Source organism: Sorex fumeus, unplaced genomic scaffold, assembly GCF_029834395.1.
Source record: "Sorex fumeus unplaced genomic scaffold, SorFum_2.1 ptg000043l, whole genome shotgun sequence".
In the NCBI taxonomy this organism is placed as follows: Eukaryota; Metazoa; Chordata; class Mammalia; order Eulipotyphla; family Soricidae; genus Sorex; species Sorex fumeus.
Genome location: NW_026606100.1, coordinates 6,798,832 through 6,818,046, shown reverse-complemented (window position 1 = coordinate 6,818,046; position 19,215 = coordinate 6,798,832). Strand labels below are relative to the sequence as shown.

Genomic DNA, 19,215 nt, shown 5'->3' with positions numbered 1-19,215 from the left:
TCACTTCCCTTTTAAACATTAAAGGGTTTTTCTATTTTTGTTTTTCATTTTTTAAAACTTAAATCATTCTGTTTTATTAAAACCACTCCTCAGGGCTGGAGAGGTAGCACAAGCATTAAAGTGCTCCACTTGCGTCTTACCCTGATTTGGTACCTGTACCACATACACTACCCGCAGTACAACTATGAGTGACCCCTGAGCACTGCTGGGTGCAGTCTAAAATCCCCTCCCTCAACTAATAATAAAATAGAATCTAGCTCCTCATTGTCTTATTTGCATATTTATGACTTCCTTTTTGTAGATCAGCCAATTATTGTACAGATTAACGTATTTTGTTTTTACTTGTTAATACAGACTGTTGATGCCAAAAGAGGAAAAACATGTGGATTTGAAAACTGGACGAGTGCGTCGGAAAGCTGTTTTTGGAGATGAAGAAGATGAGTCTGGCGATAGTGATAATGAAGATGATGAAGAAATGTCTGAAGACGACAGATTGGAAAATAGCTCTACTGATGATGAAACAGAAGAGGAGGAAGATGCTGAAATGCCTGATAAAGACTGTGTGACCAGGAAACGTGTCAAACGACAGAGACTTGAAGAGATGGAAGAAGATGCTGAGGTGGATTTGCCAGCATTTGCTGATAGCGATGATGACCTGGAGAGGGGTTCAGAGGATGGAGAAGCAGAGGAAGCTGATGAAAGCAGTGACGAGGATTCCCCTGTAGGAAAGACGGGTATTTTAGAGCCTGAGGCTCTCCGAGAAGGTGGTAAGGTGGGACAGTTACAGGCTAGTGGTTTGAGGGACAGTTTGAATCTGGAGAAGTCTTCAGCATTGCGAAAAACAACCGTCACCATTTCAGATTCAGGTCATTGTACAGCTGAAGAGGCATTTGCATCTGAAGATGAATCTGAAGAAAGTTCCTCTCTCAGTGCGGAGGAAGAGGATTCAGAAAATGAAGAAGATAATGGGGAAAAGTTTCCTAAGCCACCTCAAGTAATCAGTGGTCAGAAACTGAGTTCAGAGAACTTAATTGATGAGACCAGTGATATAGAAGATTTACTCAAAGAGGAAGATGATTATAAGGAAGAAAACAACTCTGCTGTAGAAACTTCAGGTATGATTTATGGTAGCTGCCTTTAGAAGCTTCAAGTTGAAAGTGTTTTTACAAATAGAATGCCTGGATTTGGGGATCTACTCTTTGGGAGATGTGTTTACTGTTCAAATTCCATATTGCATTATGGGATTTCAGGATGAATGAGCAGTGAGCTTGAAGCTGAGGACAGATAAACAGACGTAACCCGAGTTGGCCTTGGTCTTTTTCAGGAGCCCTCAAGTGGAAGGAAGATCTTTCCAGGAAAGCAGCGGAAGCATTTCTAAGGCAGCAGCAGACAACTCCAAACCTCCGAAAGCTCATTTATGGAACAGGTAAAAAAGAGTTCTGGTTTAGATCTAGAAACATTTTGGTTCATTTTCTGAAATGGAATTTGAGAAAATTGGTTAGAGGATTTGAGTATTGCTTTTGTTAACTGTAAACTATTCCCAGCTATCAGTTTTTATTTGGCAGGTGTTTTTATATCAGTAGCCCATGAATACCATTAAATAGTTATATAAAGTAGAATTATGGATTTGCCATAAAACTTTATTAGAAATACTGCCTGTTATGTCATTTTTGTAGCTCCATACAAAATCCTTAAGAAATTTTTTTATGTATATTTTAGTACCCCCAAAATATTGGTCCATTAAAGATGTTTTGTATAAATTGGTAGTTTTATATTGTGGTCCCCAATTACCACATGATTGTAGTGTTAGACATATGAGCTGGAAGTATAGAGTCAGGGGATTGGTGTGTTCTAATTTCCAGCCAGGTTTTGCCTAATTGTTTTTAGTTACTTAACACTGAGCTCTCTTGGAGGAAAATTCTGTGATAATTGGGAGCTCTTTCAACTTCTAATATTCTGCCTTCTCAGTAAATTCTGCTGCAGAACACACTCTGCCAAGATGTCCTGACCTTTCTGCTTGTGTCTGTTGTCTCCCGGCCACTAAACAAACAAGGACAATCAGTTCTGAGTTCTCTGGGGGTAGAGTCATTCTTACTTTTCCATCATGGTGGTCTTTTTAGTGACAGAAGATAATGAAGAAGATGGTGATGATGGGGAAGAGCTTGGAGGGTTGTTTCGTGTCAGCCAGCCGGCCAGGGAGTGTAAGCACAAGGCTGATTCTTTGGACTGCTCCAGGTTTCACGTGGAGGCCCCTCATGATTGGGATTTAGAGGAGGTAAGGTTAAATGTAAATAGTATGTTAGCCTTTGTGAGAACTGAGTTGTTGTAATAGATTTTGTTATTTCAGTATTGTCTACCTACCTGTTGTTAGTTTCTCATTTTTACAACAGTGGTTTTCCCCAGAAACAGCAAAATTTGCAGCCTAAGCTATCAACATGTTCAAAGTATAGTTAGATTTTGAGGGGTCAGAGAGATAGTACAATGGGTCAGGTGCTTCCTTATGCAAATGACCCAGGTTTGATCCCCTGAACCCCACCAGGAGTTATCCCTGAGCACAGAGCCAGGAGTGAGTCCTGCCAGGAGTGATCCGTGAGCACTGCTTGCTGTGGCTCCCAAACCAGAAAGACTCGCAGTGTACTTGGGTTCTGTTTTCACATCCTCACCAATACTTAATTGTTTTAATTATAGGTATCCTCAAGGTTTGAAGTAGTATCTCACTGCAGTTCCTAATTTCCTTTCCCTGCTGGCTAATTTATCAAGCATGTTTTCATGTGGTCTTTTAAAGAAATGTCTGTATTGCTAAGTCCATCGAGCTGTGCTTGACCAATCTCAAGCCCTTGTTCTCCCTTGAGCACGCAGCTCTCTTGCTGGTCTCTGTGGCTCTGCTGGTCAAGCTCGTGTTCTCTCTCATGAACACGTTTTTCTTTTCCTTCCCCCCACTCACATCTTCCTCAAGTAGATGCCTCTTACTTCAATTTCCTACCTCTAATTCCCTAGAACTTCTAGTACAGTGATTTTTGGCCTTTCTGTTCCCACAGACTGGTGAAAATAGAAGAAATCTTAACAGTGTTTTTAATCCCCACATGATTTTGGAGCCACACCTGGCAGTGCTCGGGGGCTTCTCTAGTCTGTGTTGGGGGGGGGGGAGGGGGTCTGTCCTAATGGCATTACAGGAACCATATGATGTACCAGGCCTCCACATTGAAAGCATGTTCTCGGACCTTTGAGCTGTATCTCGCCTGCCTAGGAGGTCTTATTTTTTATTTCTTTTTAAATAATCCCCTAATTAGGTTAAGGAGGCACCCTACTGTTTCTTAGTTTATTGATTGTTATTATCATGCAGGACCTGATTTTTTTTAGTTTGTTTTCACTTTGGTCCCTGTTTGTCAGTTTTTATGCTTCCTAAAAGCAAATGCTTTCTTAGAACAGCTTACCACTTAGTGCCTACAAAGCTTCTTAGGACAGAGCAAGATGTTCAGTGCATTTCATAAATGTTGGCAAGGAGTTGGTAAACAAACTTTAGTGAAAATTTCCTATTATATCTCTTTTAATCATGTTGACCTCAAGGCTACTCTTTGAAGTAGTATATGGAATATTTTAGCCATGACCAAAATGTGGTAGAGGTAAAAATAAGGACCTACAGTAAGGTTTCTGTCTTGAACCATGGTGATAAATGACTACCTCAACTTACTCAAATAACAAAATAAATCAATCACAAATCTATCTTAGATTGGCTCCTTGGGAAGCAGACTCTGAAACTTGCTTACAAGGTTTTATGCTGTATTTGAGAGCTCTCCCTAGCACCCCTACATGTGTATACTGATCATCTGGGACTATGAACTTTATCAGTACTCTTTGCATTGTTTGGTTTTTGGTTTTGGGATCACACTGGCAATGCTCAGTTATTACTCCTGGCTCTGTGCTCAAGAATTACTCCTGGTGATGCTGCGGGACCATATGGGATGCCAGGGATCAACCTGACTTAGCCATGTACAATGCTAACACCGTACCTGCTGTATTACCACTTCGGCCTGACTCTTTGCATTAGTGCGTTATTGTGTTCACGCAAGACACTTTGTCTTTATCAGAATGTTGTCACTAGTCAGAGGAATTAAGGTTTGAAACATCTTGATAGGTTTGAATTAACAATTGGTAAGATCAACTTTCTGAAACTCCTAACTGCATTGCCATAGGAACACTAGTAAACATTTAAAATCGGTTGATTTGGTAAATATCTGTTGATACTAGAAGTGAGTGACTAGGGCTTGCTCAAGAGATGGTCTAGTGGACCTTGCACATATTCAACTCACTTCAACCTCCAGTAATACAGTGGTACCTTGAGCACCCCCAGGAGTGACACCTGAGCCAGGAATAAGCCCTGAACACTGCTGAGAGTGGCAAAAAAAAAGAAGAAAAATTGTCAGTGGACAATTAGTACTTTCACTGTCTCCTGCTTTATGTTATAACATTTATCTCTGATAAATGTTACATAGTTTTCTCAGACACCCATCTGGAATCTGTAGAGGTTTCTTGAAAAGTACTATAAGGCCAGGATTCATCTACTGTTTTTTAAATTGAGGTATAATTGACTTTAGCTTCATGTATACAGTAAGATAATTAAATATTTTCATCTGTACGAAATGATCACAGTGAGTCAGTCATTAACATCTGTTGCTCTGCTTAATTAAAGAAAAATTTGTTTCTTGGTGACAACTTAAGATTCTTTTAGCAACTTTCAGATAGCGCCATGTTTTGGCTATAGACATCCATGCTGTACATTGCATCTCTGTGACTTAATTTTGTAACAGAAAGTTGTTTTTTTGGCCCCCTCTGTACCTTTTTATCTCTTTCCTTTCACCCCTTTTTATTTTGTTTCTTCCCTTTCTATTGCCCCCAATCTCTATCTTCCCCCCCCCCAAACACACACACACACTCACACACCCCTCTGTCTCATACTCAGTAGGGAAAGTATATTCAACACCCACATAATTTCTTTATTCATCCATTAAAAAAAAGTGGACTTCTTAGGTCATATGGTTAATCTGTTTTGAATTTTAAATCCACAATACTTTTCATAATGACTGGGCCTATTTCCATTCCCACCAACAGTACATAAAAGTTGTGTCTTGTCTGGTTCAGCCCTTTTGGAAAATAGTATGGATGATTCTCAAAAAATTAGAAACTGAGCTCCCATTTGACCCAGCAATACCACTCCTGGGAATATATCCCAGAGAGGCAAAAAAGTACAGTCGAAAAGACATCTGCACTTCTATGTTCATTACTGCACTGTTCACAATAGCCAAAATTTGGAAAAAACCTGAGTGCTTGAGAACAGAGGACTGGTTAAAGAAACTTTAGTACATCTACACAATGGAATACTATATAGCTGTTAGAAAAGATGAAGTCATGAAATTTACATACAAGTGGCTCTACATGGAAAATATCATGCTAAGTGAAATGAGCCAGAAAGAGAGGGACAGACATAGAAAGACTGCATTCATCTGGGGAATATAAAGTAACAGAATGGGAGTTGAACACCCAAGAGTGGTTGAGATAAGCAGGAGTCTGCTCCACAGCTTGGAGGCCGGCAGCACATGCTGGGGGAAAAGGCAACTCAGATAGAGAAGGGAACACCAAGTAAAGGATGCTTGGAGGACTCTCTCAGGATGCGAGATGCGTGCTGAAAGTAGACTATAAACCGAACCAATGGCCACTCAATACCGCTAATGCAAACTAAAGTACCCTAAAGGAAAGAGTGAGCAAAAGGGAATGCCCTGCCACAGAGGCAGGATGGGGGGGGGGGGATGGGGTGTGGAGGTGGGAGGGCTACTGGGATCAGTGGTGGTGGAGAATGGGCACTGGTGACGAGATGGGTACTCGATCATTGTATAACTGAAACCCAAGCACGAAAGTTTGTAAGTCTGCAACTGTACCTCATGGTGTTTCGCTAATAAAAAAGAAAAAAAATTCAATAAGTTGTGTCTTGTGATTTTTTTTCCTGAATAGCCATTCTAACAGGTGTAAGGTAATACCTGATTATAGCTCTTGTGTGCATTTTCTTGAATATTAATGATGTTGAGCATCTCTTCATGTATCTGTTGGGCTACCCATATGTCTACTGTTTCTTAGTAGCACTTATTTTATACCAGCTCATTGCTGTCTTTTCTCTGTAAGGTTATGAACAGTATCAGAGATTGCTTTGTGACTGGGAAGTGGGAAGAGGATAAAGATGCAGCCAAGATCTTAGCAGAAGATGGTAAGTAACATCTTAGGAAAAGACTTTATACCCTCTCTTACCACTTTTGTAGTCAAGTTGAAAATGGTTATGAAATTCTCTTTGGGATCTCTTACAAGGGTTAGGGGTAAAATTGTGTTTTCTGCTTTTATGCTCATCTTGTTTTCTGTCCCTGGTTAACTGATTTATTAGATGTGAATCTTAAAAGTTTTTCATAAATCTTGTCCTCTGTTTTCTTAAAATGAGGTTTTCATGTGTGAAAAATGTACTAAAAAATTTTTTTTTGGGTGACAAAGAGTATTGTGCATTTTTATAAAAAATTTACTAAAAAGAACATCATACCATAACTCCCACTGTCCCTAAAAATAATGTTACCCTGCTGAGGTATTTGTGGTCATTTAAAATATATATATATATATATATGCTTTCCTAGTCATAATCATATCTTATAAATTGTGTCATTAATTTTTTAAATGTAATGTTTATGATTTAGGTATTTTGTCATTCTAAATCAGTTTACAGCTCTAATGTTTGATACACAATTCTGTCCAGATTATGAATAACTACACTGGTCTACCTTGAAATAACCTTTGAATCACATTTGTGTTTTTTGTCAGATATCATGAAATATAGAATTGATGAGACACTTTGGATTTAGAATTGTAGGATCACAGTTATCAAAAGATTTTTCTGGAATTTTTCTTATATACTATGACATAATGTATCTAGTGGATACTTAAGATACAGAGGTTTCAGCTGCATAGATTCACTTATCCTCAGTTTCCCTCTCACTGTAGATTTCAAGATAGAGGTTGATTGAATCCATGCATGCAGAGTTATACAAGGATTTTCAGCTCCCAGGGTTTGAGCCAACCGCGCTTTATTCAAGGATCACCTACACTTGGTGTACTATGTTTACTCAATATTGATTAATACCCATGAGAAAATTTTTGTTAGTTTGGTAGATGTTTTTAATATTGTAACTGACAGTACTGAGAATTTGTAAAATCTTTTGTTTTATTTTTGTTGAGGGGGGGTGTTGTCTTCCGAATTGTGCTCAGGAGACCTTGGGGCCACTCCTGGCAGTACTTGGCCAGCCAGTGGGAGGTTCAGTGCTAGGGCCCAAGGATGCAGTGCTGCTCAGGCTCTGTCATGCCGGGGACCACCACAGCCACCCCAGCAGTGCTCATGGACTTCCACAACTACACTGGCCCATCTTGGGAGGCCGCGTGGTACTGGGGACCAAACCTCAGTCAGGCACGTATGCCCTGATCCGTGAACTTTAAGGCATATTGACTACAGTAGTGAATTCCTTGTTCGTATTCTTTGACCATATAGGGGAGGAGTGTAGGGGTCACTCTCAACAAACTCAGCACTGGGCTCTGAGGGGCAACTGCTCAGAAGCCGCCTCACCACGACAGCAGTCAGTGCCACGGGCAGGCGGCGAAGGTGGTTCAGAGCAAACACTCCTTCCCTTTCACTTGTCTTTCCAGCCCCATTTGCCCATTATTTCAACAAGATGTTAATGTGAGGTTTGGGGGATAATTTTGTTCAGTTCTGGTTTTGGGTCCACACCCAGCATTGCTAAGAGCGTGCTCCTGATTCTTAACTCTTGGCAGTGCTTGGGGACCATATGGGATGCTGGGGATCAAATTTAGGTCAGTCGCATGCAAGACAAGTGCCCTACCTGCTTATCTCTCTGGCTCTACTGGGGGGTATGCTGATTTTAAAATTAGCTCTAAAAGATATTTATCCTAACCTTGTTACAAATATTTTTCTTATTATTACACTGTGAAGTTTTGTTTACCTGAGCATTAAATAACTTTTAAAATAGTGTGTAGTTAGATCTATCAACTATATGTTGGATGGGAAGGTTCATTTCATTTTTATCTGTAATCTTTCTTGCACAGCACTAATTAGGGCAAGTTTATTGATTTCCATTATTAAAATAAGCATGACCCAAATTGACAGTGCTTACAGATCTAGTTTTTTACTGGTAAAGGATGAACTATTCCATCAGTGCTGGCTTCCACACAGTCCAGGTCTCCGAGGCCAGGAGCCACTCCAGCCATCCTCCCTCTGCAAGCCTGCCGCTGTGTCTGGCATTGAACTCCAGGAACCTGGGAGCCTACTCTTATTGGGAGTTTTCACATTGTGCTAGTCTCAGTAGGATACTCCAGTACATAACCTGCTTCAAGAGCTGAGCTCAGTCTCAACTCCTCAATCTCATTATTATCAATGAACTCTGATCAGTAAAGCTCCTTAAGCAATTTATCCCCAGACTCTTTGAACCCAAGGTTGCAAAGCAGTTGATCATATGCTGACCAAACGTTGACTCGTGTACACTGACCAAGGGTCCTTACCTTGAGAGAACTCTTAGAAATGACACAAGAGGCCAGAGCGATAGTACAACAGGTAGGGTGTTTGTTTTGCTGCAAAGTGACCCTGCTTCAATCTCCAACACCACCTCTAGTCTCCACAGCACAGCCAGGTGTGACCCAAACCACCCCCTGTAAAAATAAATAAATGGCGCAAGGCCTTTACTTCACAGTGAACCCTCAAAGCACAATTCCTGAAGCTCTTAATTCCTCCTTGACTAGCATGAGAGTCACTTTTTATAGTTCTCCTTGATATATTTAACTTGATCCAGTCTGGAATTTTGGTCAAAATCAAACCTTTATTGGGACCACACTAAGCAGTCCACAGGGACTGCACCTTGAAGGTGCTCAGGGATGACTTCCCAGTGGTGGTGGGCACCATATGGTTTGTCATATGGTCAAACTGGGGGCTCTCGCATGCAGAGTATACACTCCATCCCTTTCAGCTGTTCTCTGGCCAAAGGATCAACTCCCCCTCCCTCAAATATTTTCTATTTCCCCCCAAGTTGTATTGATGTGTGTCATGCGTCAGTGTTCTGCCACCACTGGAGAGTCAGACTTCAGCTTCCCTCTACCATGGACCTCTCCTGTTCCCCCTCCCCACTTTGATAAATTCACATCTGTTGGAAATTCTCCAGCCTCCTGCCTTTGGGCATTTGTTATCACCTTACTACGTTTCCTTATATCCTACAGATGAGAGAAATAATTTTCTTTGTCTCCACCTCCTATCTTCACTAGTTCCATCCACATGGTGGCAAATTGTATAATTTTAACAGATCATCATTTTCTATCACTGTTGATTGAATAATGTTGGTTTATAAAGCAGACTCCGAGTTGGCCTGCAGAATTGAGTTGAACAGAGAGGACTGGGGGAAGGGGGAACCCGAGACATTGGAGAGATGCAGGCCCATGTGTGCTGGGTGGGGTGATTAAACACTGTATTCCTGAAACTCTGTTATTAACAGTATTGTAAATCACAGCATCTCCATTAAACTTGGGAGATAAGGGATAATGTTGGTTCATGATCTATTTATGTGTGTGTTGTGTGCATGTGCATATATCTATACACACATATCAAATCTTAGCTATAAGGCTGTCCCTGTACTATTTGATATCTACTCTTCCTCTGCCATTCTGATTTCTCAAATATATTATTCCTTATGGAATCTAAGGCAATTCATCTCATTTTCTGTGATCTATTTAATCTCTTCCACATTCATACCTCTTTGGATTAACCTCTGCTTAATTTCTACATTTCTGTATAGATGAAAATAACAATGTTTTCAGATTGTTCCAAAGCAAAAATGTACAACACTGAAAGTAGAATTTGGAACATAAAGGTGCTGAGTTGTCCCTCCAAGCTTATGAATTGTGTCTTCAGTCAAAGAGAGTGACACCATATTTTCATTAGAACAAAAAATGTCACTATTCTTACATGTTCTGCAGCAGATGTGTCACTCAAACAAGTGTTGACATCCTTCTGAGTCACATATCTGAAGCAACCTCATTCTTTTCAGTAACTGTATACTATATTGACTTGATGTTTCTTTTTTACCCACTGTTTGCCATTCCATTTTTGTTCCTTTTTTTTTTTTTTTGGCCTTACACACATTTATTAGTTGGTTTTGGCCCCCAAATCCAGTTACAAATGAATGAAAGATGACAAATGAATGAAAGATGGGGATGCAGAGCTCACTGGTGCCTGGAGGTCTGTAGTGCCATATGCAACCTTGTTCACAGTCATTTGATTGTTCTTCCCTAGAGGAGCTCTATGGTGACTTTGAAGACTTGGAAACGGGGGATGTGCACAAAGGAAAACCCAACTCGGATTCTCAGGTTTGACTCCCATGCCAACCCTCAGCCACTGCCCTTTGATACGTGGTCAGTCTGTTCTGAGAGAGGCCCATATTAAAAAACATGAATCTTCTCATCTGTTACAGACTGAATGTATTTCCTTCCAAAAATCAAATAACCTTTTGGATGATGCCTGCTACTTCTTGTCATGATTCTTCAGTCATTGATATTTTACCTCTGGGCATTGTCTTCCTCTCCACCGTTATTTTTCTTATTCTCCTTTTTTATTATTTGGTTTTACATGGGATTTTCAGGTCGCCTGGGATGCCTCTTGGCAGCTCTCCACCAACCAGGCCAGTGATTCATTGTGAAGCCCAAGGATGTGATGCTGTTTGGCCTTATAAAGTGCTAGGGATGACCCAGGGCTCCCCAGCAATTCCAAGACCTACACCCAGTGGTACTCTCAGGGAGCTATGATCCAGGGATTGGCATGAGTCATCTGCTGGCAGGGCAACACTTGAACACCTGCACTATCTCTCCAGCACCTTTTCTCCTTTTGTCAGATTTAAGTGCCCCCCAAAAATAAAAATTTCCTATTTTTTTCTAGTATTTTTCTAGAATGGTGCTTGGAGTAGCTGAGTTTTGGGGGTACTTGTAATTTTTATTTATGTTTTGCCCTTCTCAGCCAGATTAAACAGTGACAATTAATTGTAATGCAGGCTAAATGCCTCTTGTAGTAGTGCCCGGTATATACACCAAAGGCTGCATTTTGTTTTCAGTCTTCTATCATATTAAAGAAAAGAGTTCTACAAACTCTTTTTTTCTTCTTGAAAATCTTTTTTTCTTCTGGAAATTTAAGATTGAAGATGAGGAGGAAGAAGTCAAGGAAAAAACCGACCCCAGTGAAGAAGAAAGCGCCAAGGAAAAACATTTGGAGAAGAAGAGAAAATTGAAGGAGTTGTTTGATGCAGAATATGATGAAGGAGAGAGCACATACTTTGATGATCTCAAAGGAGAAATGCATAAGCAAGCACAGGTAAGAAAACTTAGTGCCTGTTCTCTTCATCTCAGTGCTGTTGTAGTGAATGTGCTTAGGTTTCTGCTCCCTGAACTGCTTCTGTGCCTCTCCTTGGGACCCCTAGATCAAGACACAGTATGTCTAATATCATCTCATTATTTCTTGAGTCAGGAATCCACAGGAGAAATCAGGGCATATTTTGTGCCAAGAATTTAGTGCTGAGGAAGCAGAAATTGTTGAGATAACAGCAGCCACTTGGAGGAGCTCTAAGTGTAGTGATGGAGGCAGCATTCCTTTAGCACCTGGTTACTGTTTCCTGGAACCATCATTAAATCACAGGAGTCATTAAATGACTCTTGCCCCTCTGTTGCTCGTGTTTGTACCACTGCTCTCTGGGGAAGGGGATTCTGAAAACCATCTTGGGCAGAATTCAGAGGCTACTTGGAGTATGCAGCCAGGTGTGGACATAGAGATAGTCCGTTGCTCCTGCTTAGAGTACTGAGCAGGCTGTTTTGGGCTGAACAGTGTAGAACTGTAATAAAAGAGCACATGTGGTGGTAAACCCCGGTAGAGGTTCTCTGAGACTCGTGTTGGAGTAGATTAGGAAGCGGCCAAAGGCTGAGAAAGAGGATGAGAAGGAAGTACTCAGTGTTTGAAGAGTGAAACCATTGGAAAGAAAACCTAGTATAAGCGAGGGGATTTGAGGTTTCTGACCAACGTCAAGGGCTCTTTACATAGTTCTTTATAGTTCATGTATTTTGAAGCAACAGAGAAGACAATGGTTGGGACATATCCTGAACAGACTAAAGAGAAGGCCTATTACTTTTAAAATGTAAATAAATCTCTGTGGTTCCTTTATTTAAAAAGTATTCAATATGCCAATCTAACATTTATGAAAAGGAACAATAATTATAGATTTTTATACTGTTTGTGTATTTTTCACCTCTTCAAACATATAGCTTAACCGAGCAGAATTTGAAGATCAAGATGATGATGCCAGAGTTCAGTATGAAGGTTTTCGACCTGGGATGTACGTCCGAATTGAGATAGAAAATGTTCCCTGTGAATTTGTGCTTAACTTTGACCCACATTACCCAATTATTTTGGGTGGTTTGGGCAATAGTGAAGGCAATGTTGGATATGTGCAGGTAAGATTCTATGCAACCTGCTTGTCGATTAAGAGTCTTTGGGCATATCTCCATCAATAATCTTACTGAAATCTTTTCTCCATTCAGATGCGTCTGAAGAAACATCGCTGGTATAAAAAAATCCTCAAGTCCCGAGATCCAATCATTTTTTCTGTAGGGTGGAGGAGATTTCAGACCATCCCACTGTATTATATCGAAGACCACAATGGAAGGCAGAGGCTTCTAAAATATACTCCACAGCACATGCACTGTGGGGCAACATTTTGGGGTAAATAGGATTAGAATATCATGTTTGTAGATTAAACCATTTGAGTTTAAGCATTATAATTTTGCTTTTTTCTATTATAAAGTTCAGTTCTTTTTTTTTTTTTTTTGGTCTTTTGTTTTTACACTAAGTGTTTAAAACAATCCAAAATATTTTATTTTATAGTTTTTCCCCCTTTTTCTTTAAGGTCCCATCACTCCACAGGGAACAGGGTTCCTGGCAATACAGTCTGTCAGTGGCACAATGGTAAATATTTCACATGTCTTTATTTTATGCAGTATGTGGGATTTTACTGGAAACTTTACATAGGAAATTGTTGGTTTTAGAGTATATAGTAATTTCTCTCAATTTTATTTTGCATTTTGGGGCTTCTTTAAAAAGATCTCAGTGATACGCAGCTAAACACCAATACAAACCTCTGAGGATACATTTGATACCAGCTAAATATGAGCAGCCCCTCGTAATGCTAATTTTGTGTCCACAGTCTTTATTCTATCAACCAGAATAGGTTTTATTGGCCCCATTTAACAGAAAATAGCAGGTGTAATTCACCCTAGAAGCCTAAAATTTAACTTCTTAAACATTATAACCAGATTTTCATCTTTCTTTTCATACTGAAAAGGCCATTATGAAATTGTTGCTATGAAGTCACTAATGAAAATACTCAAGACATTGTTACTAGTTTTATTTTTGTGTTATATGTATTGTAATCTAAGTATTAATGCTTGTAACAAATAGTTTCGCATGTTTAGATTGTTTTTTCTTCTGTAATTGTAATTAAAATGCACTTTGTTTATTTGTTGCATGAAAGATAATTATTTTTGTTTTACTGGTATTCTTATAATTTGGGGTTCCTTTTTAGCCAGATTTCCGGATAGCTGCCACAGGAGTTGTCCTTGATCTGGATAAATCCATAAAAATTGTGAAAAAATTAAAGCTCACTGGCTTTCCATATAAAATTTTCAAAAATACTTCATTCATTAAGGTCTGTATATCTCTATATTGTATTTATTATAACTCTTGTTAAAGGAGGATAAACAATGCTTCTAAGAAAAGCTCTGGTTTTTTGGGTTTTTTTTTTGAGTATTTGAAATTTTTTATAAAACTAGTCTTGGATATTTTTTGTTCACTTCCTTGTATCAGTCTATCTTGAAGTATGCTCAGAAATCTGAAGGTAAAGAAAAATATTTAGCACTTGAGGCTATTATGTATTCCTTATAAAACTATGAAAGAGCAATGTATGTGGGAAATTTTGGTAGTGGAGTTGCTTCTGTTAAAAATGGTTAAGATAACCATTAAGCATTCTTAAAATATAGAGTAAAACCACTAGTATTTATCTAACTCTATTTTCTGAAAGTGTCACCTGATAGATTTAGGTTGCAGTGGAGCTTCGTAAAATAACAACTAAGACTGTCTATGCCTATTATATTTAACAGTTATCCTCTCTTTCTCAAAGATATCTAATAACTGGGGCTGGATCAATAGCACAGCGGGTAATGCGTTTGCCTCGCACGTGGTAAACCTGGGTTTGATTCTCAGCATTCCATATGGTCCCCTGAGCACCACGAGGAGTAATTCCTGAGTACAGAGCCAGGAGTGCATTGCCGAGTATGACCCAAAAAGGAGGAGAAAAATCAGATATCTAATAACTAATAATAATCCCATATTAGATTCTTGATTAATACTAATTAGGGAAAATACAGCAGAGTTTCATTCTTTTTGAGATAGTGATTCTACTTGGGTAAATTAGAATATTTTGATTTTTTTTTCTTTTTGATTAAAACCTTTCAGTGAGATTTTTTTGCTTTGTTTTCCTGGTGGGACAGGTGGTTTTTGTTGGTGTTTTTGTTTGGTTGATTGATTGGTTTTGGGGTCACACCCAGAAGTACTCGGGACTTACTCCTGGCTCTAGCAATGCTCAGGGGACCAGAGATCAAATCTGAACTGGCCATGTACAAAAAGCAAGTGCCTTAACCCTTGCTCTATCTCTGGCTTTCAATTAATGTTAAATTTTAACTGAGCTTGGATGTCTGAACTAAGAAGTAAGGTATCTAATTGTATGTGGGGTTTTTTTCTTTTTGTTTTTGTACCTGTAGGGAATGTTTAATTCTGCCTTAGAAGTGGCAAAATTTGAAGGTGCTGTTATTCGAACCGTCAGTGGAATAAGGGGACAAATCAAGAAAGCCCTCCGGGCTCCAGAGGGAGCTTTCCGGGCCAGCTTTGAGGATAAGTTACTGATGAGCGGTAAATATCCTTTGTGGTATATTCATAATAGCTTGTTAACCTTCCCTATTGATTTCTAGCCAGTGGGGTTAGAGGTTACAGTTTAGGTCTTTGAAAGATCAATCAACACTAGTTCTTCCCATTTGGATCATCTTATGCGTTGTGCTATGTCTGAGGCTGTTTGGTTCATAACAATTCAGTGTTTTTGTGATATATGTGAATACTTTACTGGATGAAGTTCTGCTATAAATACTGTACAGCCTGCTAGAGAAATTTAGGGTGAATGATTTGGTTTTTGGCAAGTTGATATGGGTATTCTTTTGAAAATGTTAAAGAAAATTTCCTCTCTTTCCAGATATCGTCTTCATGAGAACTTGGTATCCTGTTTCCATTCCAGCCTTCTATAATCCAGTCACATCTTTGTTGAAACCCGTTGGTGAAAAAGACACCTGGTCAGGAATGCGGACTACTGGCCAGCTACGGCTTGCTCATGGTGTCAAACTAAAGCCCAACAAGGATTCTCTCTATAAGGTACAGCCACATGTAAACTCTGGAAACCAGTGGTCCAGATGTTTCCTGTGTTTTGAATTTTCAAATAAGAAAGTCTGACAGTAAAGTTAATTTGTTGAATAAAACATGTTCTATATTCATGGACTATTTTGAAAAGAACACAGGAAAGTGAGACTAATGATTTTCTGTGCATTGAACTAATTTTTCCACCTTACACACGCATTGCTTTTAAAAGCAATGTATTTTTTTGCTTGTTTGTTTTTATTTTTGTTTTGTTTGGGCGTGTGGGAGGTCACATCTGGCAATTCCCAGGTGTTACACCTGGCTCTTCACTCAGAAATCACTCCTGGTGAGGCTCAGGGAACCATTTGAAATGCCAGAGATTGAACCCGGGTCAGCCTCATGTAAGGCAAGCACTTTACGTGTTGAACTGTCTCTCTAGTCCAAAACAGTGTATTTTTATTAATCATTGTGGGTTTGGGAGAAAGGAAAAGGAGTTATTGAATAGTTAATATGGTCAAAGGAAAGTTTACAAGACTTAAGTATATGACTCAGTTTCAAACTCACCCACGTCACCATCACTTGAACCTAGCAGTAGAATTGACAGTCTAACAGATATTCTTTCTTGGGATGTTGTTTTCCTAGTCACGCCCCCCACCTGTACCTCAAAGGTAGCCCTTATCCTATCTGCTAATATAAATGACTCCTTCCTAGTTTAGGATTTTATATATTCTATTTTGCCTGGCATTTTTAAGTTTTATAAGATTCGTTATTCTTTAGACATTCATTGGTTATCATTGTCAAGTAGATCTCCATAATAGTGTTACATTCTCTGTTGATGGACAGTTTTCAGGAAATCTGTTTAGCGTTCAAGTTTGGCATTTCTGTTATACAGATTCTCAAGGATGAGATTGCCAGATTGCAAGATATTCCTGTGTTCAGCTTCAATGTATGATGCCTATGGCATTCTGAAGTCATACTGAGTAATGTCCCACAACCAGCTTATCAGAGTTCTAGTTATTTCACATCTTCACCATTAGTTGGTTTTCTTTTTTTTTTTTAACGTTCTCAGTGACTGTCTGGATTCTCATTTTCATTTAGATTGTGATCTCTAAGACCTTATTTGTTTTTATGTGTAAGATACCTAATGTTTTATAATAAGTGGATAGTTCAGGGTTTGGTCGGTCACTATTTTCTCAGTAAAAGATTTCTAAAATTTGAGTTATCTTTTATGAATTCCTTTTATGAATTCCTATCACTTTGGGACATAGTCCAGCCTGTTGATTTTTGCTCTTTTTTAAAAGGATGAAAAACATGGACATCATGGATAATACCTTTGATAATATATTTAAGGAGGTAGCAGAAGTCGTTTCCGTATAATTTACTTGGCCTTAGTTAACTATCTCAGAGGCAGAATTTTGCATTAAAAAGTAAGAACTTTGTGCATATCAGTTTAGGCATAGAACTTAAAACAACCTGAAAAAATTCTGTAGCAGTTAGAGATGTATTTCAGTGACTACCTTGCATGTACAAGGCCCTGAGTTCAATCCCTAGTACTGCACAAAAAGAGAGTTAAATGCTGAGAATGTTTTGCCTCCATCTGTTATTTAGATCTCACTGTTTTTTCTTTTCAACTGGACTTTTCATTAGAAACAATAAAATTGGAGACATATTATTGAGGAATTAAAATGATAGGATTACTTTGGCTGTTGTTAGGAAGAGCTTTAAGATAGACTAATAGAACGGGGGGGAAATGAAATTATTCTACTTAGCCTGGAAAAAAAATGCTGCAGTGCTGTAGGACAGACTTAATTTTCCTTTAAAAGAACATGTTGGTGCTGGAGAGATAGTACAGAGGATAAGGCAATTGAGTTGTATCCCTCTTTGATCCTGGGCACCACATATGGTCTTTGGAGCCAGGAGTAAACCCAGAGCAGCCAGATGTGACCCCAAAACCAAAAAAAAAAAAAAACACAAAACTTCAGATATATTCACCTGCTCTGTTGTGATAGGTCATAGACTATACAGTAGAAATGAGCACAGTTAATTTTCTTGGAAAGAGATACAAATAAATTCTCTTGGTTCCCCTCTTTTGCCCAGAAATATGTATCTGTTGAGACGGTCCACATTTGACTATTATTTCTGTGGTTAGCAGATATTGGTGCTACTCGTTTTGTGGAGAAGTCAAATGGTTGCAAATTTTAAAACACGTCGATTATGATTTAATTATGTTGCTCTTTTTCTTTTCAGCCAATCATGAGGCAAAAGAAGCATTTTAATTCTCTGCATATTCCGAAAGCCTTGCAGAAGGCCCTGCCATTTAAGAGCAAGCCTAAGACTCAAGCAAAGGCCGGCAAGACGCCGAAGGACAGGATGAGACCAGCTGTCATACGGGAGCCTCATGAAAGGAAGGTACTGTCAAGGGACAGCTGCTTGCTGCCTGCATTTGCGTGTGAAAATTAGTTTTTTGGTGAAACAATTGGCATCTCTGTTGTATTGTTTTTCATCAGGGAAGAAAAAGGACCAGTCTCTTTCCTGTCTTGGTTTACTCATGCTCAACTATTTAGAGGGGAATAATAGTACACATCCCCTATCTGAGCTGTACACAGTGTCCACAGAGAGACTTAACAAAGCTAGTGTGATGAGGGCCCTGATTTGAATATCAAGCAAATGTACTCCTACTTTATCTTCGTGCATATGTAATTTCCTAGTTCAGAGTATATTTACTCTAGTTTGATATTTATTTGTAGTATGAATTGACTCTCGTTTTGATACAACTAGTCTGAGGTGTTTAGGCTGCCTGAAATTTAGAAGTACATATGCTGTAGCTCTAAGAATATTCTGACGCTCTCTGATTCTGTCCCTGTCAGATCCTCGCACTGCTTGATGCTCTGAGTACAGTGCACAGTCAGAAGATGAAGAAGGCCAAGGAGCAGCGCCACCAGCACAATAAAGAACACTTCAAAATGAAGCAGAAAGAGGAAGAAGAAAAACTGAAACGACAGAAGGATCTCAGGAAGAAGCTGTTCCGAATTCAAGGTCAGAAAGAAAAAAGAAATCAGAAGTCCAGCCTAAAGGGACCAGCGGAGCAGCCTAAGTGAGCTGAGACGGATCGCCCTTTGCACCTGCACAGGTGGGTGTTTCCGGTGTTACTGTGTAAAGAACAAGGAAGACCTTTTTATTGGATACACCAGCCAGACTGTGCCTTTGAAAGGAAAAATGAAAACTGCTGATAGGACACCTGTTCATTCCTAGTGCCTGGGTTATGCCAAAATTGAAAATAATTTAATTTATGGTTTTATATTTCCCTCACATTTCTTTCATCTGACTCAGTTTGTTTGTGCCAGCAAAAAAAAAAAAAATCATTAAATATTTTCCTGTTAACTTTGTAATCGTTTTTATTAAGGATGGATGTTTGATGATTGTGGATAAGCTCCTTGCTTTTTCTGTTATGATGAGTCTTCCAAAAGGGGAAACAGCAGTAAGTTGAAACTCAGCTTTAATATGGTATTTTAGAGAAGGGTATAATTTGGATTTTGTCTGCCATATGTTATGTTCTTTGATTGATTACTGGTCTTAATAGACATTTTATCTTATTTTACACATTTTGTATGTTAGTCTAATAGATAGAAAAGGTATAGGAA

General features: G+C 39.1%; 1 protein-coding gene across 2 annotated transcripts in view; it reads left to right on the top strand.

The window, feature by feature from the left end:
* The window catches only part of BMS1 (BMS1 ribosome biogenesis factor), a 32,808-nt gene extending 13,857 nt beyond the window's left edge, over positions 1 to 18,951 (top strand). For both annotated transcript variants that reach the window (XM_056120756.1, XM_056120755.1), the window contains exons 10-23: positions 355 to 1,115; positions 1,325 to 1,426; positions 2,121 to 2,275; positions 6,175 to 6,256; positions 10,376 to 10,449; positions 11,267 to 11,443; positions 12,385 to 12,573; positions 12,661 to 12,841; positions 13,026 to 13,084; positions 13,701 to 13,823; positions 14,935 to 15,082; positions 15,417 to 15,592; positions 17,822 to 17,983; positions 18,442 to 18,951. In XM_056120756.1, coding sequence (XP_055976731.1) covers positions 355 to 1,115; positions 1,325 to 1,426; positions 2,121 to 2,275; positions 6,175 to 6,256; positions 10,376 to 10,449; positions 11,267 to 11,443; positions 12,385 to 12,573; positions 12,661 to 12,841; positions 13,026 to 13,084; positions 13,701 to 13,823; positions 14,935 to 15,082; positions 15,417 to 15,592; positions 17,822 to 17,983; positions 18,442 to 18,672 — 2,620 coding nt within the window. In that variant the 3' untranslated portion in view covers positions 18,673 to 18,951. The remainder of the gene's footprint in view (positions 1 to 354; positions 1,116 to 1,324; positions 1,427 to 2,120; positions 2,276 to 6,174; positions 6,257 to 10,375; positions 10,450 to 11,266; positions 11,444 to 12,384; positions 12,574 to 12,660; positions 12,842 to 13,025; positions 13,085 to 13,700; positions 13,824 to 14,934; positions 15,083 to 15,416; positions 15,593 to 17,821; positions 17,984 to 18,441) is intronic.
* The last annotated feature ends 264 nt before the right edge of the window (positions 18,952 to 19,215 follow it).